The 23123-nt window shown below is 37.3% G+C and overlaps 1 protein-coding gene across 3 annotated transcripts; it reads left to right on the top strand.

The window, feature by feature from the left end:
* The first annotated feature begins 542 nt into the window (after positions 1 to 542).
* LOC126236012 (cofilin/actin-depolymerizing factor homolog) lies at positions 543 to 22545 on the top strand. 3 transcript variants are annotated; one of them, XM_049945022.1, is made up of 6 exons: positions 592 to 699; positions 6541 to 6609; positions 8854 to 8977; positions 10037 to 10155; positions 21255 to 21386; positions 22079 to 22545. In XM_049945022.1, the coding sequence occupies exons 2-6, from the start codon at positions 6604 to 6606 to the stop codon at positions 22145 to 22147; spliced, it is 450 nt and encodes a 149-aa protein (XP_049800979.1). In that variant the 5' UTR covers positions 592 to 699; positions 6541 to 6603; the 3' UTR covers positions 22148 to 22545. The 3 variants fall into 3 exon arrangements, with proteins under 3 accessions (XP_049800981.1, XP_049800979.1, XP_049800980.1); XM_049945023.1 differs by having other exon boundaries at positions 598 to 699; positions 6544 to 6609; XM_049945024.1 differs by lacking the exon at positions 6541 to 6609 and having other exon boundaries at positions 543 to 699.
* The last annotated feature ends 578 nt before the right edge of the window (positions 22546 to 23123 follow it).

The raw sequence follows: 23123 nt of genomic DNA, 5'->3' as shown, positions 1-23123 counted from the left end.
GAAAATTAATGGAGAAAAATCAAAGAACGCCGCTATATGCAAAAGGTTACCGACCACTCCTTACCATATATGGCAATATCTTCCGTGAAAAAGCAGGACTGGTTCTTACAAGAGACTGTTTCAGAGATGTCCCTAATTCTGTTCTTCATTATGCTATGTACTTGCCCTGTATGATTCTTCCCTATACTTTACGTGATGGTACTGAATTTCATTTAAAAATCGTAAGGATGCGAGCATTTCGCTTACATCAGTTTCGTCATAACGGAAACCGCTTGGCTTGGTGGCGTAGTGGGCGTCAAAGAAGTAGTCCCACTTTAAAAACTACTGAGTCATGTATATAAACACTTTTATCTTAAGTGATAACAAATTCTAACGGTATTATCATAAAAAATGATTCAGACCTTTGACGGCTAGTATTTTTTGCCAAATTTGGCCTACACCTTGCCTTGCTGAGTCATACGTGTTCATTGGAAGAGCAAAGACAGTGGCATATTGAATCGTGCTGCGGAGTCGACCAATAGGAGGCGAGCTTACGAACTATATAGATTCGGCGTAGTGATACACTCCGCAGCGGAGGCAAAGTGGTCAGTCATCAGTGAACACCCTTTCATCTTGTGTGTGAAGGAGAGTTTGTGCTGTAGTACAGTGACGGGAAAAAAACACGTTACCCGGAGCAGTGGAATTTGTTGAAGGGAAATGGTAAGAAAAGTTTCCGTGATTGTAGTAGGAATAGTCTATGACTATAGTAAAATTGAGTAACGTACTTTTTCTCCATACTTTTCACCGGTTCTGCACGCCGGCGCCGCCATCTTCATAATATTATATCGGCCTAGAAAGCTGTTACGTCGTCTCTCTGAGAAATGTCATTCAAGCTGTCAGTTAAGTTATAAGATATTACTGTCCTGACACCTCAGGTGTCATGGCAAATATTTCGTAAGTTATACCGGAAGAAATTTCCTTTCTAATAATTGATCTTGAACTGAGCGCCTTTATTTAAATAAAGAATATGTATATATCGTTCAATTTGCAGATAATTTCCCCAATTAGATGTCATTTGACACTTGAACGTATGGATACAGCCATTTGAAGTTCAGTAGTGATAACTGTTAAACATAGCGTTACTTGCTTGTATAGTGTCGTGTTTCAGCTGCCCGTAATTCTCGATAGGTAAAAGTAAATTAAAAGTTATGTAAAGCGTATTATCTATTTTTGGCTCCTGCTCTATTCGCAAATTTTGGATGATGTGTTGATAGGTTTGAGTGTTAGCAACATGTGAATGCCATTAATTTCAGTTGGTTATATTGGTGTGCTGCTGGCATAGGGAGGTTTCATGACGTTGTGAATGTTTAGTAGTAAGTCAGTTTGTCTCGGTCCTCCTAAATTTATATCAAGCCAAGGTTTCTGCATTGGTGTGTACACGAGGTTGGTTTGGCTGTCTTGTCTAATGATTATACGGTATAACTTTACACCGCGGAATGTCGGCAGACGTTTTCAGTTGAGCTCTTTCGTAGGATTTGTTTTTCCTGATCAGCACATGCTGATTTCATCAGCTTGTGTCATATGAGATTAAAGTTGGGACAGTTAGCTGCATGTGGTTTGACAATGGAGTAGTAATTTTGTGTTGGATTCCAGGTTCTCTATTTTTCCGGCAGTTTCAAATATATATATATATATATGTAGGCTCGTGTAATAATGGAAACAGAAGTTTGCCACTTCAACCAGCAGTCAAATTTTCCACAAGTCTTGCTTCATGGAGACAAACTTAGCTTGGTCAGTTTAAGCATCAGTGCTCCTGAATTGTTAAAATGATTGCTACTTGTTGAAGTGCTGTATAATTTGCTTTATTTAGCTGTGGGCTGTGGTTTTATAGTTCGTATAAAGTGTGAACTAAGTCAGTGTTGACAAACTAAAGTTGCAATTCACTTTAGTAATGCTGTGCCAATACCTTAAGAGCATTCATCTTATGTGGTAATTTTTTTTAAATGCAAAGTTTTTTGACAGTTATGCTACTTGACAAGCTGTTATACTATGGGATGAGGAGGAAAGTTATTTCCCACTGCAGAAATTTTAAATGGAAATTTACATTCTAGGTCTACCACAAATTCCTTTGGCATATCTTTCCATACTAAAGTTATTACTTTTCCATTTGAAGTGGAATGATTTCTCTGCAGAACGCTTCTGCATCGAATTTCCCTTGCCAAATGGTCAACTTCCTTGAAATGACACATTTAGGTGGAATAGTACACTGACTTCTTGATTTGGGAGAACCAGTTCCCCTCTCATTGAAATGTCAGTTCAGACCTGAAATCAGAGTTTGTCTATTAAACAGTACAAAATGAGTTTTTGGATTCACTGCAATATTTAAATAAGTAGTGGTCTTTCCAAGGAGATGTGCTACACAATGTAGTTTGCTAGTCAGTTATGTTTTGCTCTAGTGAGCATGGTTGCAAAATTCTTGTTGGCAAAAGAATTTGACACAATGTCATTTATGTGACTAGATGAAGACATCCACAAAATTAGGTGGATAAGCAAAAATTGGTAGCCAGTGCTATCAGATTTGGTAAATTAGCTGTTCATATGAACCCAATGTAATCAAACTTTACAGCATACAGTATGTTCTGTATTAACAGATGTTAAGATTTGTGACTTGGAGAAATTGCAGTTTTTTAATGAATGAATGAGTTGCATACACAGGTGAGTGTATCAAGGATGCTCTGTCAAATGTGACAGTAAGTAGTATAAATCTTGAGTGAATTAAGTTTGTTAAATATTGATTTTTAGGGTGTGCTGCATTTGAGTGTATACTCATGCTGTGGCTGAAGTTATGTATTGCACCCCTAAAATCTTTGTGTTCCTACATCTGTAGTGAATACCGAGGCCTAGGTTACTTTGGGAGGTGACAGTTTGGTTGTGAGTTGGCACAGCCAGTGAATGTGAAAGCAGAATTTTTTTTTTTTGTAACAAATGGACCAGTAGTGAAGCCGGTGCATTTGAGAAGGGCCACAGCTCATATGCTTTCTCATCCTTTCCTAATCCAAGCTTGTGCTTAGTCTCTAATGACCTTGTCAACAAGATGTTACTCTCGTCTCCTCCACCAGTAGGAAGCCTGATGTTTGTGCCATGAAAAAATGCATGGGGTCCAGTAACTAGGTTCCATCCATGCCACTATAGTTTCTGCAGTAATTAAGGCTGAAATGTCTGACAAAGTGGAAACTGTGTCTGTTCAGTTATAAACAACCTAAAACTCGTTGCTTTTAGCTGAGGATTGATGGGACATATTAAAAATGATTTGTAAGATGTTTATTAGGGACATTCTATTGTTGCAACCTTATTTATAAAGAGGTTGTGCTTTGTTTTGATACTGTAACTTGCTAGTTTTTTCAGTGTATTGATTCCACTATTGGTAATGCTTTTCCCCAATGTGGTAGGATTTTCTTGATTGGAATTTTTTGGGGCTTGAAATTCTGCACTGTTCAATAAATCTGCTGAAAAGTTAGCAAAACTGCTCAACAGAATGGACTGTACCTTCTTAGCTCATTATTCCCCTTGGAGCTTTATTTGGTAATACTGAAAAGTGGGGAAAAGTTTGCAACTGCTAACAGTTCTTTTGCTGTCCTGTTGATTATTTTTGTGTTCAGGACCTTGGGTTGTAGTTAAACTTCAGTGTAAGATTTTAAATGGTGCATTGCAGAATATCTTAAAGCTTTAATCGCATATTGCTGTTTCCTTGTGCCTCTGAAGGTATTGGGGGTTCTGATGAATGGAATTTTTTACATTAGTGTCAATATTTGGATGGTGCTGTAAAATGCCCAACATAGTTCTTCCCGTACCTTTATTTTGATCAACTTCTAATTTTAATTTAGCCAGAAGATTTTGCTTATCACCTTTCATCTAACTAGTCAAGTTGCATCAGTTGTATCCTATAGTGTCTTGAAAAGGATGTCAAAGATCAGCAGTCCATAGCTCGTGGTCGTGCGGTAGCGTTCTCGCTTCCCATGCCCGGGCTAGATTCCCGGCAGGGTCAGGGATTTTCTCTGCCTCGTGATGACTGGGTGTTGTGTGATGTCCTTAGGTTAGTTAGGTTTAAGTAGTTCTAAGTTCTAGGGGACTGATGACCATAGATGTTAAGTCCCATAGTGCTCAGAGCCATTTGAACCATTTTGTTTCTCAAAGATCAGCAGAAGTTCAACATAGTGAAATGACTTAATATTAGGAAGAATGTATTACAGTAATGTGTTCAATATAAAAAGACCAGATTGGGTTGTGGATAAGTCAGTTTAACTGTAGGTTCCTCTTAATAGTTGGGTAAGTCAGTTCAAAGGCTGAAGGCTGTTACATACCACCTCCAACAGGATCATATTCAATCAAGACTGATTTGGTGCTCTTCATACTAGTCTAGTCTCGTGCATGTATATGCCTTGCTTCTGTGTAACTATTGCAACCTAACCTACATCCATTTCAACCTGCTTAGTGTGTGAAGCCTTGGTCTCCCTCTAAACGAGCATCCTATTTTTTGTTCATTAAGACCTACAGTCATATCAACATGTTACGTGACTAGTGTGTAGACCTCCAGAAGCATCTGTGTGAAAATATTGTAAATGAATATGCTATATATAATGTGGAAACATGTTAAGTCTTAATGTAAGTTGTGAGCATTCATTTGCTGGAAAAACTGTGTGTGTGTGTGTGTGTGTGTGTGTGTGTGTGTGTGTGTCACTAGTTTTGAAAGTGAATCCCAAGCTATTTAGGATATCAGTAAACATTTGAATAAGTTTTAAAACTGTGGTCTGGCCATTAAGTTTGATACATAAGTTGTCACATAGAAATACTTTTAACGGTAGTGCATTTTGTACTGTCGTAATCATCTGGCCAAATTTTAATTGATTTTGCATACAATTAACTCCGGAGTTTATATTTTAATATAAATGTTAGGTATTTTTCATCGTCAGGTGAAAAATTTGCATTTATGATAAGACTGTGTGCAGTTATATGCACGTCAGAACGTTCTTAAGCTCCCATTGTTTGCTAGAGTTCTATAAGGATCAATGGTTCGCACCGAGCAGCAGTCGATGCGTACTTCCGGCGGAAACGCGGCTGGAAGTGGAAGTAGTTTCCCCAGAGTGCCGCACCGCCATCTTAACCGGTCAGGGGCGTTGACTGAGCGAGTGGTCCTGCAGTGCGGCAGGAGGCGCCGGGCTTGTGGGGGATCGACCGAAATAGTCGCAGCCTGGCAGCGGTTTGGGCGCGTCGGAGCTAAAACGGGCTCACGCTCTAGTAGTAAGACACGCCGCCACAGTTCTTCCATCTTCGGACATGCAAGATTTTCTCAATGACAGACCTTTCAGTATTAGAGGCTACAGTACGAATGCAGTTTTCATAAAAAATGAACTGAGCACACAGCAAGTGTAGAGAAGACTCGTCTCGGAGTACTATCTGGGCGGTGATTTCTTAACGAAGGCTGCGCAGGTCTAGGCCAATGACTTCAACATGCATAAAGAAAAGGGTGCAGCTTCCTCCGATTGTGCACTCGTTACGTGTTAGGACGTGAATTCCGAGATTTCGTTGCGTGGTGAATTTTCTCGAAGAGGCAATTCCCCGAATGGCTCGTGAGGTGTCACAGCCAGATTCGTCATGGCATTGAGCTTCAGTCGATAAAACATGGCGCAGACAATGAAACTTACTTTGCTCGGAATACAGTGTGGAATGCCCAAATAACGCAGTATGTCTTAACATCGTGAGCAGTAGTGGGGCGCCATAACAGCGGGTACGAAGCCGTTGCGCCGTAGCGATGTTCATTGCTGAAGGTATGAGACATGACCGCTTTACAGTGATTTCGAACTGTAGAAATACGGCCAGCATCTGCGTAGACCTCAGGCACGTGCATGAACGGAGCCACTAGAATAGTTGGTTGAGTCATAGAGCCCACATTAGCCTTCTGTCCAGTAAAATAACGAAACGTTCAAACTATTTCGCCATCGTTTCTTAAAATTAATTGACTGTCGTACATTTGTCCGAAAATTTTGCGTTTACTGCTTCGAACACCGCTCCGTGCTGTCTAGGTATCTGGTAACACCGATGCTAAGCTCCTTTTTCCACTCTTGCCGTACAGGTACCGGCCAAAACAGTTTATCATGCAGAATTCTCCTTCTGACGCATTAGTCACATAAGCAGAGGCGAGGTAGTTCTGTGAGCACCTTAATTTTACCATAATTTGAAATAGTCAACTTCTTGATTTTTATTCTAAATGTTTTTATTAAATCTTTCATAGTTAGAGCGAAAGGAATAGACTTTTTGACCCATCCTAGACCCCAGAAATTTTTTGCGAAACGCATCATCGCGTATCAGTTTTACCAAATAATTCAGTGTTAAATGTGAAATTATTTCAGCTGACTTACAGGTAAACATATTTCAGAACACACTTCAACGCGTTCATAAATTTCGTTGGTTTAATTTTCACATACATAGTATATAAAAATTGCTGTGTTAAGGAGGTTAGGACTGGTGGCTTCAAATGCATTGAATGTATTGTGCTTGTTCTAGCAGATTGTTGCGGCTGACTGAACATCGGTCATCAGTGAATGTGCCGAAAGCGCAGGATTAGATATGCCGGTAAAATAGCATGTGGATTGTGTGTTAACAGCATTCCTTTTGCATCCATTTACCCTTCCCTACATCGACCCCTCCAGTTATTAGTGTTGAGCATGGTCAGTCGTGTCTGTCACATTTCTGTGAATGAATTGCGAAATTCTACATATCCCAGAAAAACGTAAGGAAAAAGCATTGCTCCCTCCCGTAATGGAAAAGCGTCGGTAAAACAGGCAGCAGCGTTCTACAATGTGGCAACACGGCGAGACAGTGGCAGGTTGACTGACTCATATCAACATGACGCATCACGATGCTATTGCTCGTCCCCAAATCTTTCAGATTTAGCAGAAAGTGGTAGGAGGAATATGTTACCTAAAAATATTGCACCCAAATATAAAGACGGACGTATTAATAGAAAATACCATAGACTGCAGATTGGACTGCGAAATTGTTTCGAACGTTGAACGATCTGGTACAGCGTTTGAATCTGGCTGGTGTCTCGTGAGACTTCGCACACCTCCGCGCAACGCGACAGGTGACTCACGTCCGCGATTTCTCTACGCCAAGGTTGCCGTAGTGGGAGGGGAATGCAGTGAAAGGCGGGAGCCGGCGGCCGATAGCACACGCGCGCGCGCGCCTGCCTTCTGTGCCGCTGTTTGCCTATATATGGTAATGCCGAGCCAGCGCAACGGGGCGGGGCGGACGGAGCGCCTCCCGCGGGGGGAGCGCGCGACACGACCCCGAGCTCGGGTGGCCTGGTTTTGTTTGCACTTGACGGCGAAAAATGTTATTTAGTTCCCGTTTAGCGTACCCCGCAGACGAAAAAATCTCGTAGCCACTTTGTCGTCCAAATTTAAAGAAGTTTGAGACCCTGCTGTAATTCCTATTCAGAAATTTAGAATTACAGGTGTTAATTACATGCAGATGTGTGTGATTGACTTGTCGGACATGTAGGCTTAAAACTGTGTAACCCACACAATAAAAATATTGTGGAGGTTAACAGGTAGTGGTGTGTGTTCATCTCCTGTAACAGTCCATTGCACTAAAGCTCCAGATTGGTCTTGTAGTATTAGTACCTTGGATTGCCAGAAAAAAAAAGCACAGTTGCTAGGGACCACACGACATTTCAGATAGAAAAATTCATTCGTTACAGATATTGTGTTAATTCTACCAAGAGAATTGCCATGGTCAGAATGGAAAATTAAAAGTGCAAAGGAAAGTATAGCGTTTATAATCTTTGCTAGACTCTCCATTTGAAATGTGAAAATTAACACCATTTCTCACTTTCCCGTGGTTTGGAAAAATTAGGGTAATTGAAGTAACAACAATGTCACCTCAGAAGGCTTTAAATAGCAGAGCTCAGCGTGTACTCGCCAGTACTACTACAGTGGCATTCACCTGAAGACGGCCAGAAGACTCTGCGCCGAAATATCGTGGCAGGAAGTTACTGATATCCGGCAGTTCTCCCGTGTTTTTATGGAACAACAACAATACTCTTAAAGTGGAAGTAACCATAAAAGAATCACTTGACAGGCAGGGGGAATGGGTGCAGAGAAGTATTAGCCAAATGCATGTACAGGAACTTTCTCATAATAAACAGATCTTCTGACTAATTAGTGTTTCTGGGACAAGGATATCCTTGTTTTACTGATAAAATAGTGAATGAGTGTTTAGTTAAGAATCATATTTAATAAATGAAAAGGATCAGTTTTATTTTGTTCTAAAACTGGTGCTTTTAATTTATTATATTCTTGTTCTGCCAAGAACTGACAGAAGATACTGTTAACATAAAAACATATTTCTTCACAGGACTTATAATACCCATTTCTTGAAAAATAAATTTGGTCAATAAATAAAAATACACTGTTTCCTCCAGATTAACATGATCAGTTTAGTTGATCAAGTATCATTTTACAATTAATAGAAATTGTCAGCTAATGAGTGTCATAGGTCTAAACATAGATGGTTGGCTTTGACCTTGAAGTAATTGTTCTGGCTATAACCTGAAGTGATTTGAGAAAGCTGAATTCAGGATGGGCCAAAGCATGAACCTCAATCCTCCTGTATGAGGTGTGTGTTAAGTGTACTCTCATACAGTTATATGTAGTTTGCAATGCTTCCATGTTTGTTCATACAATGAATGTTAAAAAAGTAATTAAATAACATTCTACATAGTGAAATAGATTAAGGGTGATAAATGCCATATAAAATGTGTAGTAGCACATTTTTTAGGACTATGTATTACTATGCATCATTTTTTAATTTCAGGCTTCTGGGGTAACAGTGTCAGATGCGTGTAAAACTACATATGAAGAAATAAAGAAAGATAAGAAACATCGTTATGTTGTTTTCTTCATTAGAGATGAAAAACAGATTGATGTGGAATATATAGGTAAGTGAAAACTTAAATCAAGACTTGTCATCTTCAGAATGTTTTGTAGATTTATATGCCATAAGTGAGGGATCCATGATGGCAGGCAGCAGTGTTGCCAGCATTTTAATTATAACATTTATAGGACAAAACTCCATTTCTAGAGTTTCCATCATTACACATTGGTCTAACATGAAGTAAAATTTGACACATTTTGTGAAATACTGGACAGCAGTTTTGACGTGCAGGCAGCTTCTTTCTTGTAGAGCATTCAGTATGGGGTATGTCACCTGAATTTAAAGCTGGAGAATGTGCTGGACATGTAAAGTCTGAAGCATCATTCACACACTTAATGGTAGTGTGTTGCTGTCTGTGTGCTTAGTTGTCCTTGTAAAATGCTTTGTTTTATCATTCATTTAATGTGATGGTTCACTCAATCTGAAAGTACTCAGTGCTTGTCACTCCTGTTAACAATCTGTGTAGCCAAGACTCTTCAAATGAAAATGACAGCATTAAACTTCTACCTTATGTTCCACTTCAGTGACAGTCAGCAACTAATTACCTCATAGTTACTGCTGCCTGGCAGGTTAAAAATGTGCTGCTCAGGGACCTTTGGCTGTGAAAGGCATAGTATTAACCTGTTAAGTTTTTTTTACATCAAACTTTCACATCCTCTTAGATAATTGTGGTTGCCAAGATGTCATGGTAATTCAAACATTTCATAAAAATTTAGCATACTCCCAAATGACTTGGAGTGAAAACTAATTTGTAACATTGGAGAATTTCATGTTGCAGCTGGTTTTCAGTTTACAAAAAGTGTAGGTCTAATTCTGAAGTAATTGTTATAGACATTGTTTGAAAATCTTTGAATGGAGACCGCATTAACTTTCATACCTTGCTGAAAGATAAGTTAGAGCTCTTCCTTAAACACCCAGGCCTGTCATTTCCTCTCAGGAGGGAATGTTACAGTTAAATAACATTTATGCATGCCTTATGGTTGAAAACTGCCACGAGGCAGTGAATGTGTTAATTTATATGTAGATTGTTACATATGATCAACTGCGTCCTTTTGTCCATCAGGTGAACGCAATGCTACATACGATCAATTTCTAGAAGACCTTCAAAAGGGTGGTACTGGTGAATGTCGATATGGTCTGTTCGACTTCGAATACACGCACCAATGTCAAGGCACTTCTGAGGTAAGGTAGAGATGACATCCCATAAATTACCATGCAAAACTACTTATTAGTTTTCTGTCTAAAGGTTAGTAATCAAATAGAATTAGAATATATTCTTCGAAAGTTTGTTGGTATCCTGTGTTAGAGGTGGCAGATGGCATCTAAGTAATATAAAAGAGGTTTATAAAATTAGATGTGGCAGAATGTGTAGTGTCACTTAGTCAGGTGCTGTTAAGTTTGATCATTCTACATGTCTGTCCAACAATTAAGTGTGATAAAATGCTTGGAGGAAGTGACTCCCAGCTTAGTTTTCTAATACCATTTTCTGATTGCAAGTAAGACATTTGAATGAATGTACCTGATAAACAAAAGGTTGTGCAATAAATCTTACTGTGGTATGCACACAAGGTGGATAGTGGGGCAATGTGCAGTGGCAAGGAGCAGGGTACTTACCTACACACTAAAGTGTTTGTGGATGGCTTACAGCAAACCCAAGTATTATGTTAAAAATTGACAGATAGTTAGATATGAATTGTCAGTTGCAGTAGTGGCCTGATACAAAGCTTACACCACTGTTAAGTTCTTGGGGTAAGCAATGGCTGGAGTGGGAGTTGTGGATTGAAGTTGGAACACACGATGGTATTGCTGCAAAATATTAAATCCCTTTGTGCAGAATGAACAACACAACTGGCTCAGTTGCACACTGTTACTTACAGATACTATTAATATATTTCTAGCATTTGTGCCATGTTGATTAAAGGGCAGCCACGGATTTTAAATGTTGAATTGGTATAACAGTCTGTGTTGAAAGGCACTATCAGCATATTATTTACCAATGTATGGGATTAAGGAACTGTTGGGATAGGTTTTAGCTTACAGTAAGACTTGCATTTTCTTAATTCTGGTTGCCTAATGGGCTTCCAGGGCAACAAGCTTGTTAAATATTGTTTAATGGAATTTAAAAATTAAAAATGCTGTTTTAACCTACTGGTAAAACAGTAGTTCAACACAATAAGACAAGTATTAGTCATGAGTCAGCATAAACTGATGGCACACAAATACCTGGACTTTTATTCATCCAGTATTCCAGAATGGGAGTATAGTGGCTACCAACAAGTTGGAAGTATAATTCTGATTTCTTAACTTCTTCTTGCTTACATGGTTGTCAAATACTTAACTCATTAACTCACTTGTGAAATCACATTTGAAAATGTTTATACATTAGTCTGGGTAAATCTTTAAAAAATTGGGATTTACTATTAAAGTTTCATACCTAATGAAGAGATGTTTTTCTAATTTTCTTAATTTTCAACGTAATCTCCTTGAGTCTATACACTTCTCCCAATGGTGCTTCCATCTTTGTCCTGTCCAAATAAGTGTCCTTGTTTGCAAAATAGGTCATAGCCTCTTCACTTGACAAAAATTTGCCCTCAGAGTTCAACTTTCAGCTGAAGAACATCAATTTGGGACTAGAACTGACAAGTAGGGTGATAAAGCAGTTCAAATCACAATGTGTTGACTTTTGCCCTGCAGGGATGAGATGGCACAGTGAGCAGTCTTTTCACCCTGGGTCATTCCATATCAAATCACCCAATAAAAAATAAATTTTACACCCGCCTCCTGAGATTTTCATGAAATTTGGCTCAAATGGTTCTAATACCATCCTGACACCTGCAATTTTTTTTTTTTTTTTGCTGTATCTCTTAGGTTTTTATAAATTTTTAAAGTTTTTGTTTTGCATTTTCTGAACCTTTGGAAATGGTCAATTTAATTTGTATTCAAAACTTTAAATTTGCTTATCTTAAAAACTCTTTTAGATAACATCATGAATTTTTGCAGCAAGTTTATTTATTATACATATTTGAAGATAAAAATGATGCTATTAAAATATATTATTTTCTATGAAAAAAATATGTATTTTTTTCTTTTAACGGATGTTTTGTTTTATAAGAATTGCAATATCTAGAGTCTCAGGCCTGATAGAATGCTCAACTTTGTTTTAATTTACTCCTAAACATATAGGCTACTTGATAAAACAAAAATAATGGTGGCTTTTTAACATGTTTATTAATTATAGTAGATTACATTAGAATTATGTACAAAGATACTTAAGACACTTATGTATAACCCAACTGATTGCTTGAAACATTGAATTTTTTGAGTAATTTTGTCTTTTTAATAAACATTAATGCTGATTCAAACTGTTTTTCCACTTCATCCAAGAGCTTTCAGTTCTTTTGATACAGTTCTTTTTTGAAGTAATACATTCTCCCAGTGCCGCTTGATTGAGGTGCGTCTACTACACAGACTATGTGCTCCAAAGGCACTATGCAGGAATCTTCTCTTTCAGGCCAATAAAATGATGCAGCAGGTCCTGAAGGATGTAGAAATAGAATTTCTGCATCTTCATCATCATTGAATATTGTTTTTACCAGTCCAAAGTACCAGTTACCATCATAATTTGCAGCCACATAGCTATTTATGGATGGTTCAACACGAACCCAATCAGAAGAAGAATGGAAAGAAAAGACTAAGGAGAGTTTTAAACTATCTGCAGTCCTTCTAATTTCAAGGTTGTTTGTTGGAAGTGGTTTGAAGTTATGAAAACTTCTTGTTCCAGGAATGGTTCGGGTTGCTGAAAAACGTTTTTATAGTTTTAACCGTAGCAAATCAGCTTCTTTTCTGTCAATAAAGTGAAAATGAATGTTTTCAATATTTTTTTCCACAAAACTTATACACATCGATTGCTGTCATTATTTCATCTTTGTCTGAAAGATGTAGACTGGCTTTCCTTAAAATTCTTTTAATAGTTCCTCCTAGGCCATCACAAATTGACTTCCCATGACTTGTTGCAAAAAGAGTGTTGGGCCTTCAAATTAGTCTCTCACGTGTTCAAATTTTTTTGTACTGCCCAGCACAACCATCTGGAAAGTAGTGAACTGAGTCAATGTCAGTATGATGTAATGACAGCGACTTTGTAATTTCTTTTTGTACAAAGTTAACAAAACCAGTGTCATGTTCTTCATCACTAATAAAACAGTGGTTGGAAACAAAAACATTGTTTTCCTCATTTCTTAGAAAAACTCCAACTGGGTGTAGAGTACAACCACCTCTATTCCAGTGGTAATTTTGGATCTCATTTTGTATAACAAAGGAATAATTTTCACTGAAATCCATCACAATAATTGCTGTTTTGGGTGGTGGGTCTTCTTTCAATCTTTTAAAGGCTGCTGATTGGGATTTTGCTATAAACGAGTGCGGGGTGAGCTTTTCCAATGACCTAACCAATAAAGAAATGTAGTCTTCAACACTGATAGGCTGTTTGATCATTTCTGCCCTGTCTGTGTTAACCCACTGACTGATTTCAATTTCTTCTTCTAAATCCTAATATTCACTTAGTTTTTCAGTTAAGCACTCTGTTAGTGCAGTATTTGCAGGACAGCTGTTGCAATGATGTAGCATGCAGTTTTGGTTTTGTGTTGCACACAAGCATCTTAATTAGGTCTTTATAAGATTCTTAAATTTTCACAGCATCCAGTAATAGTTTAACATTCTGGTGGATACTGCATACACATACAGTGTGTGTGCCTGCAGCACCAGCAAGGATACACCATTTAGGTCTCAAAAAACAAAATTTTGAAAATCCTACTTCTACCTCGGGATTCTCCCATTTGAAAGAATAATAGTTCTCTCAAGTTACACAAAATGAGTCTTTTTTGCATGTACACATTTTCTTGAACACTTGCTTTGTCTTTCGTTCCAGGTAGCACTCTGGAACTTTCATCCTTCTCATAAAAATCTGTTAAAAGTCTTACTGTATTTTCAGAAAGTTTTACCTTTTTTTTGGACCAGGAGTTTCCAAAATACCCTTTTCAGATTTTAGCTTTCTAGCTTGTCGCACCATGTACTCACTTACATTAAATTCTTTCATCACTTTATTTCGACTCCAAGAATCTGGAGCCAAGGTCAGAATCTGGATTTTTCTAGACCTCCCAACAGATGAAATCTTCTCTTTCATAAGAGAAATCATTACATCAAAATCCTTTGCTTTCTCAACCACACTTTTATCTTCATCATCAGAACGTGGTGCATCATCAGAACGTGGTGCATCATATTTTAATGCATTTGAAACCGCCTTTTTTGCAGTCTTTTCAATACTGCTAACCTTCCTTTTAAAATAAGACCCTTTACTTTGTTCTGACAAGCCGTGAAGCGTTATCGGTGTTAAACCTAAATAATAAAGAGCAATGTTTGTTTGTACGAGGGATTCATTTCTGGATTCCAATGATTCTAATTCAACCATGACTTCATCATCTGTTTCACTTTCATTGACTTCAACTCGAAGTTACGGCATGTTGAGCAAAGCTTTTGTCCGGGTTTTATGCTAATATTTTTTGTCAGTAATTGTTTAGAAAGATCCAAGTGTACACTTCTCAACGATTTTTTGATGGGCTTTTTGTGTTTTTTTAGTGGGTCTACACATGTTGTTTGATACTTTTCAAAAACATTTAAAAAGTAGTAGCTGTGGTGTGAACATATATTCTTAAATTCACACAGATTAATTCCAGATCGTAAGTGGATCAAATCTTTTTCTTCCTCACTCAATTCTGATACAGGTTGTAACTTTTTTGAAGGTGTGTAGGTTGTTTGGAAACAGTCAGATTTTTAAATAACCCTACACTACGGGTTTGAATATCTGACATACTGATTTCACCTTTGGTCTGATTACTGTTCTGGTTACTTTTATAGGATATTGGAAAAGAATCTCTGTAAACTAAGTAACAGTACTTACTGAGAGTTCGAATAAACTTAATAAAATACTATCCAAGCACTATTTAACACTGTAATAATTTCTTACTTCAAAACACAGGAGTAACAAAACAAAATCAAAGTGTACATTGCTACTCCAAGAAGACCAAAACTTATTTTCGGTGTCTAAGTCACTTGGTATTTGTTTTTAAAATATAATTATTATTTTAAAAATTAGATAACTATGAAACAGGTTAAAAAGCCAACGTAATTTTATCTAATAGCCTATACAATTAAGAGTATTTTAAAACAAATTTGAGCTTTCTATCAGGTCTGAGACTCTAGATATTGCAGTTTTTGTAAAATTAAACATCCGTTAGCTACAAAATAAAAAACTTGTAAATTTTTTTCATTCGGAAGATTTTAATATCTTTATGGTAATTTTTTTAACATTTAGATATACACAAACGTATTCCAAAATTTCATACTGATATCTTGAGTATTCTTTAATATACAATTTTTTTTACTTGTGAGGACACGTTAAGTTACAATTTCAGACTGCTGAAAGAACGCCAAATCTAAAAACTTCAGAAATTTGTAAAACTAAGAGCAAAAAAATTTAAAGAGCTTTCAGGATGATAAAAGAAGTAATTGTACCAAGTTTCATCAAAATCTGACATGGTTGGTGTCAAGGCCTGGGTGACTTGACATGGAATGACCCCCCCTGTGTGTGGTCAGCTTTCTCATACAAAATGTGATGGGTCAATACTAATTTTTTCTTTGTTACTTGATCAATACAGAGTTTAAAAGATGGTAACCAATTAGATATAGCACATCTTTAATTATGCTGAAATTTGTGAATTTACTTGGAAAGTGTGATTAAACAGTCACTCACTCTTTAAGTTATATTGAGCACTAAAACTGAAAGTGCAGGTAGAAAACTTAGTTGTGATACATGAAAAAAATGAAAGCATTTTATTAATAAAAATTCTGGAGTTTTTGGTAATCTATTTATAGCTATTGAAATCATTTGAGCCCACAACTGTGAAATTGTACATCCAGCTGATACAGGTCATCTTGCAAAAAAAAATTCTAAAAATCTGTAAGGTTGAGTGGATACCTTCTTTTTTATGATCTCAGGAAAGTATGTTGTACAGTGTGATCAAGGGTGAGTTTCTTCTAGAAACAGTAGTAAAGATAAGTGTCCATCTTGAACATTGAAGTGACAAAGGGCAGGCAATTGATATGTTATGATTATCATGCATTTGAATCTGTGTATAATTCTACAATTTACTAGGTAGAAATAGTGAATTATTAGGAAAGATGTGCTGTTCTGTTTAGAAATCCAAATTGTTTGATTTGCCCAGTGTTGGCCTGGAAGACAGTCAACAAAATTTCAGATCCCCAAACATAGATTATGCAGATCGAAAGTTTAGAGATCAGCTATTCAAATGAATTTTGCATTTGGGTGTAAGATACCTGTAATGTCCAGTAATTTCTAGAAAAATGAAGATTTCAGGATTGTGCACAGCAAAATTGGTTAAGTGTCAGTAAAATTTGATAAATGGTTGTCTGTAAGAACAGATCTTCCTCACACCAAATGTGAAAATTTGTGTATTACTCTTACTAAGGTATTAATATGATGATCAGCCTTTAGATGGCAAAGCCCAAAATTGTTTCTAAATGGATTTGTAGCTGTGTTAGGTAAAGAGATGCAAATAGACATCTGTTGGGGTTCATCATAGTACAGAAACTTTTCAAATGTTTTATACAGGATGGTCAGGAACAGTCTGAAAAGCTTTAAGGGTGTTGCAGGGTACATTGTTGAGAAATAAAATGAAATGGTGCAACATATCTTTATAAACATTGAAGCTAGCCAATCAAGTTGTTGTGTGTGCAAATTCAAGTGGCCTGCCATAAACAGTTAAAGTTGTTACAGTGTAAATGATAGTGCAGGAGGCTGCTCAGCCTTTGACTTAGGTTTGATCCTTACTACTGTCCCATGTCCAATAATTGTATCACTTGGTTTTCAGGAAACCACATGAACACCTTTAGTGATACTATCCCTTGTGGCCAATTTGGATTTGTGTACTGTGGCTTAATTGGCTAACTTCAGTGCTCATTAACTAAGAAATGAAACGCCTATCAAACATTTTTCTCAGTTACTTCCCAGCACAACCTACCCTGCAACTCCCTTAAGTTCAGGATTTGACTATCTCATATACTTCAAATTGTTGACAAATTAGGGGCCTGTCCAGTCCCTGAAATCTTAATGGCAAACAGTGCCAAAACCCCTTGAAGTGAAGTGAAGTGTTAAGTTTTGTAGTCATTTGTCTTTCCTCACCCACTCACGTAATGGAAGACCATAAGTGTTCCAAAACACTTACATGTAACTGTTGAGATATTCTTTTTCCTACATCTCTGCCCTGCAAACCACTGAGGTGAATGGCAGAGAGTATGTCCTGTTGTCTTCAGTCCAGAAACTGGTTTGATGCAGCTTTCCATGCTATTCTGTCCTGTGCAAGCTTCATCATCTCCCAGTACCTACTGCAGTGTACATCTTTCTTAATCTGCTAAGTGTAAAAATCTTAGTCTCCCTCTTAAGATTTTTACCCTCCCCACTGCCCTCAAATACTAAAGAGGTAATCACTTAATGCCTCAGAACATGCCCTACCAACCAATCCCTTCTAGTCAAGTTGTGCCACAAATTTTTTCTCCCTAATTCTATTCAATACCTCTTCATTAGTTACGTGGTCTACCCATCTAATCTTCAGCATTCTTCTGTAGCACCACACTTTGAAACCTTCTATTCTCTTCTTGTCTACACTTTTTATCATCCATGTTAAACTTCCATGCATGTTTACACTCCATACAAAGACTTTCAGAGCAGATTTTGACACTTAAATCTATACTCGATCTTAACAAATTTCTCTTCATAAAAGCTTTCCTTGCCATAGCCAGTCTACATTTTATATCATCCCTACTCCAACCATCATCAGTTATTTTGCTCCCCAAATAACTAAACTCATTTACTACTTCGTGTCTTGTTTCCTAATCTAATTCCCTCAGCATCACCTGATTTAATTGGACTACATTCCATTATCCTCGTTTTGCTTTTGTTGATGTGCATCTTACATCCTCCTTTCAAGATGCTGTCCATTCTGTTCAGCTGCTCTTTCAGGTCCTTTGCTGTCTGACAGACTTTCAATGTTATTGAAAACTTTAGTTTTTATTTCTTCTCTATGGATTCCTAATCAAAATTTTTCTTTTGTTTCCTTTACTGCTTGCTCAATATACAGATTGAACAAAATTGGGGACAGGCTGTAACCCTGTCTCATCCCCCTTCTCAACCACGGCTTCCCTTTTGTGCCAATACTCTTATTAACTGCCATCTGGTTTCTGTACAAGTTGTAAATAGCCTTTCGCCCCCTGTCTTTGACCTTGCCACCTTCAGAGTTTGAGAGTATTCCAGTCAACATTGTCAAAAGCTTTCTCTTTCTACAAATGCTATAAACATCGGTATTCCTGTACTTAATTTATCTTGGAAGATAACTTGTAGGGTCAGTATTGCCTCGTGTCCCAACATTTCTACGGAATCCTAACTGATTTCCCCGAGTATTTTGCAGCCATAGACTTATTAAACTGATAGATCGGTGATTTCACATCTGTCAACACCTGCTTTCTTTGGGATTGGAATTATTATATTCGTCTTGAAGTCTGAGGGTATTTCACCCGTCTCATACATCTTACTCACAAGATGGTAGTTTCGTCAGGGCTGGCTCTTCCAAGGCTGTCAATAGTTCTAATGGAATGTTGTCCAATCCTGGTGTCTTGTTTCGACTTGAATCTGTGAGTACCCTGCCGAAATCTTCACACAGTAGCATACCTCCCATTTCATCTACATCTGTGTCCTATTCCATTCTCATAAATTGTCCACAAGTACGTTGCCCTTGTATAGACCAGCTATATACCCCTTCCACATTTCTTCTTTCCATTCTTTGCTTAGAACTGGGTTTCCCTCTGAGCTCTTTATATTCGTACAAGTGGTTCTCTTTTCTCCAATGGTCTCTTTAATTTTCCTGTAGGCAGTATCTATCTTACCCCCAGTGAGATATGCCTCTACATCCTTAAATTTGTCCTCTATCCATCCCTGCTTAGCCATTTTGCACTTCCTGTCAATATCATTTTTGAGATATTTGTATTCCTTTTTGCCTGCTTCATTTACTGCACTTTCATATTTTCTCCTTTCATCAATTAAATTCAATATTTCTTCTGTTACCCAAGGATTTCTACCAGCCCTCATCCTTTTACCTACTTGATCCTCTGCATTCACTATTTCATCTCTCAAAGCTAACCATTCCTCTTCTACTGTATTTCTTTCCCCTATTCTTGTCAGTTGTTCCCTAATGTGCTCCCTGAAAGTCTCTACAACCTCTGGTTCTGCCAGTTTATCCATGTCTCATCTTCTTAGACTCTCAAGTTTTTGCAGTTTCTTCAGTTTTAATCTACAGTTCATAACCAATAGATTGTAGCCAGTCTGCATCTGTCCCTGGAAATGTCTTCAAAGTTAAAACCTGGTTCCTAAATCTTACCATTATTTAATCTATCTGAAACATTCCAGTATCTCCAGGCCTCTTCAGTGTATACAACCTTCTTTCATGATTCTTGAACCAAGTGTTAGGTGTGATAAAGTTATGCTCTGTGCAAAATTCTGCCAGACAGCTTCCTCTTAAATTCTTTATTCCCATTCCATATATGCCTACAACTTTTCCTTCTCTTCCTTTTCCCACTATTGAATTCCAGTCACCCAAATAAATTTTCATCTCCCTTCACGATCTGAATAATTTCTATATCATAGATTTCATCATTCTCTTAGTCATCTGCGGAGCTAGTTGGCATATAAACTTGTACTACTGTGGTAGGTGTGGGCTTCGTGTCTATCTTGGCTACAGTAATGCGTTCACTATACTGTTTGTAGTAGTTTACCCGCACTCCTATTTTTTTATTCATTATTAAACCTACTCCTGCCCCATATTTGATGTATTTATAACCCTGTATGCACCTGACCAGAAGTCTTGTTCCTCCTGCCACCGAACTTCACTAATTCATACTATATCTAACTTTAACCTAGCCATTTCTATTTTAAATTTTGTAACCTACCTGCCCGATTATGGGATCTTGACATTCCATGCTCTGCTCTGTAGAATGCCAGTTTTCTTTCTCCTGATAACGATGTCCTCTTGAGTAGTCCTCGCCTGGAGATCTGAATTGGGGACTGTTTTACTTCAGAAATGTTTTACCCAAGAGGATGCCATCATCATTTAACCATACAGTAAAGCTGCATGCCCTCAGGAAATAAGTTGTAGTTTCCCCTTGCTTGCAGCCATTGATAGTGTTAAAAGGCCACATAATTGTCCAGCCTGTTGCAGCTGCAACTACTGAAAAGGTAGCTGCCCCTCTTCAGGAACCATGTCTGTGTGGCCTCCTAACAGATTCCTCTCCGTTGTGGTTGCACCTACGGTAACGCTATCTGTATTGTTGGGGCTTAAAAGCCTCCCTACCAATGGACTAACCTGTGACCATTTGTGCTGCCCTTGAGTGTAGGCTTTCAATGCCTCCTGTTAGTCCTGTCTGGTAACTTTCCCACACTAGAGTAATATTTTAGAACTGGTCTCACAAGTCAGTTGTAAGCAATTTCCTTTGTAGACCGATAGCACTTTCACAGTATTGTACGAATAAACAGAAGTCTGCCACCTGCTTTACTCATGACTGAACCTATGTGAACATTCAATTTCATATCCCTACAAAGTGTTACCCTGGTATTTGTAAGAGTTGGCAGATTCCAACAATGACTCATTGATATTAGTCATAGGATACTAAGTTTAAGGGCAAAATTTTACATTTCTGAACGTTGGGAGCAAGCTGCCAGTCTCTGCACCACTTCGACATCTTACCAGGACCTGACTGAATATTTATGCAGCATCTCTCAGATAGTACTTTATTGTAGATAACTGCATCTGCGAAAAGCCTTACTTCACTTCATTCATTGCATGTGACAAATTTAATGTCCATGTAGGATGAAATGTCTGTTATGTCCTGATGAGACTAGTCTGAATATGTTCTTGGCTGCTGTTGCCTATATAGATAGGGTTTCTCAAGTCTGTCTGATTTTATGACTTGCATTTAAATTGCTTGAAGCATTAGTTGATATAATTGATTTTCTTCATATTTGATAATTAGCTCTCCTGAAATGTTAAACAAGTTCAAATTATTTTGGTAGTTGAGAGTTCAGTTCTTCATAATTTTTCAAACTGAGTATAAAATGTACTAAAATGAAGTACATTCCTAACATCCTGGTATTGATATTTCAGGCCTCGAAGAAGCAGAAGCTGTTTCTCATGTCCTGGTGCCCAGACACAGCCAAAGTCAAGAAGAAGATGTTGTACTCTTCTAGCTTCGATGCTCTGAAGAAATCGTTGGTTGGTGTGCAGAAGTATATTCAGGTATGTTTCTTATAAATATTGTAGCCATTTTTTTTAGAATTGAGGCCATTATTCTTATGTCCAATTATTGTAGAGTATTAAGCTGTCACCCTTTAATTGCTGTTGATCACAATAAAAAAGCTCAGATAGTATGTAAATACTTCAGGAGTAAGAGACCACTCAATGAGAAGGTGAAGGGTTGTCATTCTGCTGTTCAGTGTGTGGTCAACCTTATTCCTAAAATATTGTTACTGCAGGAGGACAGGAAAGATAGGGCAGTAAGAAATGCAGTAACTGGAAAAATGTTTTGGCTACATAGTCCTTTGTATCATGATGATGATGGGGATGATGATGGGGATGATGATGATGATGATGATGGAAGAATTCCAGTTAAAAAAATAAATCATGTTGGTAGTTGGTTACTGTGCTTAACTTGTCTTGGGTAGATGAATCAGACGAGAACTTAAAATTTAATTAAAACATATTTACAGAAGTTGCATACAACTGACTCATACTGTAACAACTAGTTTTACGTGTATTTACTGTAGAAAAAATTAAACGTATAAACTTGATCAGGAAAAGGGTATTTATAATTATTTCAGAATTATGGTTGAATGTAACTTTGATTAATTTTTGCAAGAAAACACAAGTACTCCAGAAAAATTTGTATCTGAGAAAAAGGCAGTTAACAAAAGGGATATTTTGTTTTTCAGGCCACAGACATGTCTGAAGCTTCTCAAGAAGCTGTTGAAGAGAAACTTCGTGCCACAGACAGACAGTAAGGCGCAGTTTTCTTCTGAAGACTCCACAAACTGCTTTGCCCGTGATGGACCTATGATCCAGAGCCCAACAAGTATCTAGTCTCGTTGGCTCATGAGCAAAATGTTTTCATGTCAGTGGAGTTTATACTTTATGGTATTGTATTACAAAGTGAAGAAAACAAAAGGCGACTTGGGGAGGGGTAAACTCGAATTTAAAGCCTGTTGGCGTTATTAAACTATGTAATTACTATCATTATATTTGGTAATTCAAAAATTGGTCATAATTATTGTAATGGTAGTATTTGCTGATTCCAGCTAATTTCTACCATTCTACTCAACTGAAAATTTTTGTATTGGATGTCTTCTTGTAGGATTTTTTATGTCATTGCTGAGTATGTATTAAATTTATTTGTAATGAAGATTGGGGGTGTGTTCATTATCAAGTTCCTGAAAGTAAAGTAGGTGTGATAACCTTAATTACCCAATTATCGTCTGAGAACTATTTATTTCAGTCACAGTTGCTGTAATTTTCTCCTGTATAGAAATGCTTAAGTAATTTTTAATGTTTTTATTTGTATAAATTATTTCATATTGTATGTTCAAGCCATTGTAATCAAAATGTTAATAACTACTTGAATTTCATGCAGTCAAAAGTTCAGCTTCTAAAACTCGGCATTCTTGGAAACAATAAATTGTAATACAGTGTAAAACGGTTTATTCCATTTTCAAAATATTAGGTACTTAGGTGCCAGTGTACAATTCTTGAAAAATCTGAGTTCTTCAATATGAAACTGTCAACTTGAAACACCTTCATTTGTGAATATACACGTCAAGCCCTAAAGTATGCCGGAAGTAATATTTTACCAAGATTAATACTGAATTTGACAAAAGTAATGAGGTACTTAATGTCAGTCTCACAAATGTATAAATTTAGTGAAGCAACAAATGTAGGGAGAAAGTATTAGTGTTACAATAAACAATGGGAGGTAACATTGGG

Source organism: Schistocerca nitens, chromosome 2 (assembly GCF_023898315.1).
Source record: "Schistocerca nitens isolate TAMUIC-IGC-003100 chromosome 2, iqSchNite1.1, whole genome shotgun sequence".
Lineage (NCBI taxonomy): Eukaryota > Metazoa > Arthropoda > Insecta > Orthoptera > Acrididae > Schistocerca > Schistocerca nitens.
This window is presented reverse-complemented; position numbering and strand designations above follow the sequence as displayed.